The 6,000-nt window shown below is 39.5% G+C and overlaps 1 protein-coding gene across 2 annotated transcripts in view; it reads right to left on the minus strand.

Annotated features, from left to right (window-relative positions):
• Positions 1-5,192, minus strand: part of CNIH3 (cornichon family AMPA receptor auxiliary protein 3) — a 74,924-nt gene extending 69,732 nt beyond the window's left edge. For both annotated transcript variants that reach the window (XM_025171119.2, XM_007435074.2), the window contains exon 1: positions 4,930-5,192. In XM_025171119.2, coding sequence (XP_025026887.1) covers positions 4,930-5,010 — 81 coding nt within the window. In that variant the 5' untranslated portion in view covers positions 5,011-5,192. The remainder of the gene's footprint in view (positions 1-4,929) is intronic.
• Positions 5,193-6,000: the final 808 nt, after the last annotated feature.

A 6,000-nucleotide genomic window follows, 5' to 3' on the forward strand; every position in this document is an offset into this window, starting at 1 on the left:
ATGGATATGAGGGGATGTACTATCTGAATACATCTGAATATGCCTATAAAATCTTTGTTGCTTGCTTTGCAAGGTGTGGTTCTGGGCAACACTCCTGCCACGGTGTTGGCTTGGGCCATCCAGAAGGTTTCCTTGGCCAATAAAACCTTTGTTAATTAAAAAGCCTCATCTCAAGTCTTCTTATTTGGCTTTATTGAAACTTGGGAAATAAAAGGTGCCATACAGAACCATAATCTTGTGTTGCTTCAGAGATGGCCCAGGTCACAATGTAGGAGAAAGAGTCACACACACTCACAAAAATCATAGATGTTACTCATAATAGTGAGAAAGGGGCATGAATGTTTATGCTACAGTACAGAAGAGTAATTGGAAATAAGGCTCAGAGGAGACAAGTAATTTGAAATGGAAGATGGCCTGCAGTTGAGGAAGAGAATTTCAAAAGCTGGGACAGATTGGTAGAGATCAAATTAGGACATACGGCACTCAAAAATAAAGGTTAGGATCCCCATGTTATTTAAATTATGCCTCCATTCTTAAACTTCTGAATCTCTCTCTCTGCAGCCCACAGCTTATACAACTATAAGCTGTCTAAAGTGCCAATTTTTCAAAAGTACATCTTTGCTTTGGTCTGCTTGAATAAATTAATATCATCTTCCTTAAAGCAGAACATGTCTCCATTCATAGCACTTGTTTCTACTTTTTGTAAAATTATGCATTTAAGGTCCTAAGTGCAGTGTTTTTACTGCTATTGTTTGGTATTAATGGGTGACAGTATGAGTTTAATTGGCTTGTTATATTTTATATCTATAATTAATCTATTTTATGAAATCCTGAATCCTGCCTTTTTACTGCTGAAATTCTACTGTAAACGGTGGTGTAGGAGTCAGGCAACACATAACTAAAAAAAAGTGTTTAAAGCAGGTTAAATGTTTACTTTGTTTCAATTATCCCCATATCAGCAAGCAGATTATTTCAAGAGCACATTGATGTGTTTAAAATATTATTCTGTACTGTTTAGATGTCAGTATGGACATGCAAACATTGATTCCTTTTTCAGAATATCAGAACAATCCAAAAGCAGTAATGGAACATCTGCCCCGTTATAAATTACTTGATAAAGCAAGTCTTCAAATTAAGAATTGATTTAGTGTTGCTATAGTCTTCTCTATTATTTTTCAGTAGTTTGCTTTTTTCTGGTAGCACACATGGACCAAAGGAGAGATCTTCAAACTCTAGAGCACCTATTAAGAACACATCTTTCAACCAAAAAGTTCTTACAGTTCTTTAGAAAGTAAGTCTGTATGCTTACTTTCCATGGTGCTTGTGTCTTTTCTATTGTGTCCTGCTTTCATTCCCATAGATACTGTGTGGCAGCATTTTGAAGCACTCAGTTGTTATAGTTACTTCCTTAACTGCAAGAAGAATTCAGTAGCTAAAAAAGGCAGAGCTTTTTTGTCATTCAAATTCTCTGAACTGCTATGATAGAAAACAAAATGGAATGGCTGCATTTGTGTGTCACTCTACCTGTTCACATTTCTCTCTTCAGTGATAGGAAGAGTACAGTGAGTAAAAATATTGTATTAAATAAATGACTTGCTGCCTTTTAGCAGTAAAATTTCCTTTGAGTCAAGCATGACTCCTGGTGATTACATTTAATTTGCTTGGTAACAAAGTCTACATTCTTGAGATTTCTAATAATCACCCATCCAAATACTAAGTAGATCTAGCCCTGCTTCACTTTTTAAGACCAGCCAAGGTTGGGTAGGTGCTGCTCAACTTCTAATGACAATATCTACACATCCATGTAGATTTCTTGGCAACAATATGTAAGTAGTTTTCCAATGCCTCCTTTCAGGACAGGTCTGCCCTTGCATAGGTTTTTTTTTTTTTTTAATTTACCAAAGTCTCTAGGTACTGTCACCTGCTTTTCCAAATCTGCTGTTTTACAGTTTCCATCTTCAGTAGTAAATGTGAAATTGAAACTTTTGTCTAAAATTTTGAGCAGCCAAATACTATTTAATATGCTGAAGTACAATAGATTATGTTTAAAGTAGAAATTAAAACATCATGCCTTGATATTTGGGAAGATGTTCCAATATACTTACACAATGGAAGGGTACATGATTTTAGAAAAATAAGGTCAGTCTGTGTGTTATGGTTTTACTTTCAAATAAAATGAAGATTTTTAAAAAGATGTTGTTTATTGTGAAAATTCTGCATCAATGCTAGAAATGGCAACGGTGGAACATATTCAGTCTGCCCACTGCCTGTATTAATTGTCAAAACAAGATGTCCCTATCCAAAGGTATTTATAGGACTTAGGCAACCTCATGTCACATAATACATAAACCAAGTAAATAATTTAGTTTTTAGTCATCTCCTGATGTGAAGAGCACCTTGTTCAACTTTCTATGTGGAAAAACAGTCAGCAGATAGCTCATTAAGAAATTGTTAATTACAGTCACATTAAAGAGGAAGAAATGGGAATGGGTGCAGTTTGGAACTCCTTGAGGAGAAACACCACTACAATGACGACCTAAGAGGTTTAACCCAACTAGTAAAGTAAATCAGCTATGAGTAAACCACTTGATCCAGCAGGAAGGAGAAAAGGCAGTGTGACAATGTAATCAGATTAACAATTGTGTTTTGTTTTCAATAATCTGTTAAATCTGAATGGGCCTGATATCCTATTCAGTATTCCAAATGATAGTAATATGTTAGGTAATGATGGAAAAAGACCAGTGTACCACATTTTTCGAGCTGGCACAGCAGGTCACCAAACTAACCTCTCCTCATCTTGGAATTCAGAGGGAGAGAGGGAACATCCCTTCAAGGCTCAGGGCGCTATTTTACTGATTTATGAGAATATTTATAAATGTTTGTCCCTTTTCTCCTTAAGCAAATTTATCTGAAGAGCCTAAGAAATTCATGTCTGGATAATGTATTACCAAGATATGCAGATTACCTTGGCTATTCAATAACCATACCTTAAAGCCCTAGCACCCACTTTGAACTGAAAACAGAAGTAGAGAACTGTATTACAATCAATAAGAGAGGAAGAAAGGGGGACTGTTCTAGGTAACAACAGTTCTGGTGTGACTATAAAACCCAGCCAAAATTATGCATATACTGTATGCACAGGTGACTGACACCTGATATCCAAGACATATGATTTGGGGTATTCCAAAAGCTCTTTTGAGGAATAGAGATCTTCCATTTCTATTTCTATTTTCAGCATGCTAATTAAATTGTAATGAAAAAATATATATTCTGAAGAGTTTCATATTAAAAAAAAATCATGAGCATGGGGGATTCTGATGGCAAGAATTTCTAGAAATTGGCATGGCTGCTAAAGAGAGAAGCTCCATCAAAAAGTGGTAAAAATGTCTTAAACAGAGAGTCTGCAAAACTGGACAAGAAGTTGGAGGACTTTGGTTTGGATTGATTTCTTTTTAATTTCTTTACAAATTAATCAGGGGGCTTCAGTCAGAACCAAAGGTTAATTCCTCTATCATTATGCTGATCTGGATTCCTACCCCCAGTTCCTATTCCTTCATTATAGCAGATGTTGAAAAAACTTAGAAAAGACAGAAATTAAGCACCCCATTTTATTAATCATTTGGCTTTTACTGTGTTAATTTCTCATTCTAGTTTTATTTGATTGTGTTCTATTGGTTTAGATCTTTGACTGTCAATAGATTAATAATTTTAAAAAATCTTAGAAACTTGTTACATACTCTATTTTCAGGTAGAAAATTGTTGCTTATCAGAATCTTCTATAACCTTATCATCAAGAGTAGCATCCTGTCATATTTTGGAGTATTTCACATAGAAAAGCCCGATGGACAACAGAAACATTGGTTTCTGAAATTTAGTAAAAGACAGAGAAAGTCCAAACAGTCATAGCAAATTTTAACAAATTCTAATTTATTTTTTTAAAATTGCATTTATGTATCAGTCTTCCTCCATGAAGCATAGGATAATTCCCCTCCAAAGTGTCCTTTAAAGAAGATTTGACTGAGAGTCACTGACCTCACATAAGCTAATCAACCTCATTGTCAAATGGGGATCTGAAATAGTTTTACAATTTAAGTCTACCCACTGCACCACATTGACTTTCATACATTTGTCATCAAAATGATTCTATCAGAAGCACAGGTTAAAGCCGTTATTCTTGTCTTGCACTTGCCCAATTATATTTCTACTATATAACATGTTCTATGGACTGATCTGTATTAACTGGCTGAATTTATTGCCTTAGTATACAACCATTTAGCTAAAATTTAAAGCAAGGACTTGAAACAATCCTGAGCAATGTCTTGGTTCAACACAGAAAAGTATATCATTTGATTTTTCAGCTGTTAACTTGTGCTTGAAACAAGGGTATTCAAAGTATTTCCCCACACACACCAAGAATGAGTATGTGACAAGTACAGTGGGATCATATATCTAACTATAGCCCTTCATGCCAATGTGTGTGCTCGAGCAAATGGGAACCATGCCTGACCAGCATTCACATGCATATGATAAGGAGAAATTCTATGCACACCTGTGTATCTATGCTCCTTCATGATACTGTAATTCTGAATTAATATGCAACCACTAGGTAGTGCAACTAGAAGGCACTCTCTCATTGCCTGCTTTCATTCACCGGAGGGTGTGTTCTGAACTTGTGCCTGAAAATTGAGCTTCTTCACTGAAAAACATTCCTTTGGAGGAGTCCTATAATTTCTAGCTGGGGACTTTGATCTATCACATGCTTCAGTTGACAAGCAATTGAAGCATCCTTTCCCAAACTGATTCCAGTTTGGTCAGATCCCAGAATGTAGTGATCTCCCAGACAAATAACTAAGTATTAGATGTGAATGAAGTGTGGAGGAATGTTAAATGAATGGAGCTGGGGGGAGCTTGTAGGAATGATCTACTCACATGCCAGATGGCGAAGAAAATCAGAGCGGCGCACAACACCAGGGACAGCATGTAGCAGAAGGCAGCAAACGTGAAAGCCATGACGGGACCGGGAGAAGAACCTCGTGGAAGCGGCGCGCCTCCACCTAGTCTGGGAAGCAAAGCGATTCTCGAGGCGAGGCGCGAAGGGCTTGTTTTCCACTTAAAAGGGAGCTCCGAACAAATTTTCTTCACAAAACTGCCCTAATCTAAGCACGACATGGTCCGGTTAGACGTACCACAGCGTAGTCCTTGCTTTTGCCGTTCTCTACTAAATCTTCCGATAGACAGCAAATGAAGATAGGACACCTCCAGCAAAACTCTGGATCCAAATGGGCGACACTTCGAAATCATCCAAGATGATCAGACAGTTATAAAGAAAGGGGCGAGGAGTGATTTAGAGAGCAATCCAAAACCCAATTTCCCCCAATGGGAAATAAATACCTTCGGGAGCGGGAAGGTCCTGAGCCCCGGATTTCCCTGAGCCCGTGGTGGAATCCGGGCGAAAAGGCGAGTGGACCGGCGAAAAACGGCTCCGCTCGTGGCTTTTATCTCCCGGACGGAGCGCGCGCATTCTCTCTCGTGGGGAGCCTCTGGCAGGGAAAGAGCCCCGGCTCCCTCTCCACCTTTCCTCCTTCAGCAGAAGTTCCTTTGTTCGACATTCACGAGGCGAAGAGGTTCAGTGGCGTCATCCTCGCCCCCGTTATCGCCTCCGCGACGGACACGACGGAAAGGGAGGGGGGAAGAGGGATTTCTCATCTTCCTCTCAACCGGCAGCGGATGCCCGGCTGCTTGGCGAGAAAGCAGGAAACCGTCCACCTGCTGCTTCCTGATGCGTGACCCTGGGTCTCTGGCCTCTCCTAAGGAGCAGCTTCCCGCCTTGCACCTCCAGCGGCCAGGTAGAGGGCGCCGTAGGGGAGCCTGACACCGCTCGCGTTACTGCACGCGAAGCTTCGCTGCCTCCCCTCCAGTTCGGGTGCCTCTCCTCGGAAGTCCGAAAGAAGCAACGAAGGATCTACACGAGCCTCGCTTGCGAGTCCGCTTGTTCCCTTC

Source organism: Python bivittatus, unplaced genomic scaffold, assembly GCF_059951505.1.
Source record: "Python bivittatus isolate LINGU-HERP-01145 unplaced genomic scaffold, Pbiv_v1 ctg000020_np1212, whole genome shotgun sequence".
NCBI lineage: Eukaryota > Metazoa > Chordata > Lepidosauria > Squamata > Pythonidae > Python > Python bivittatus.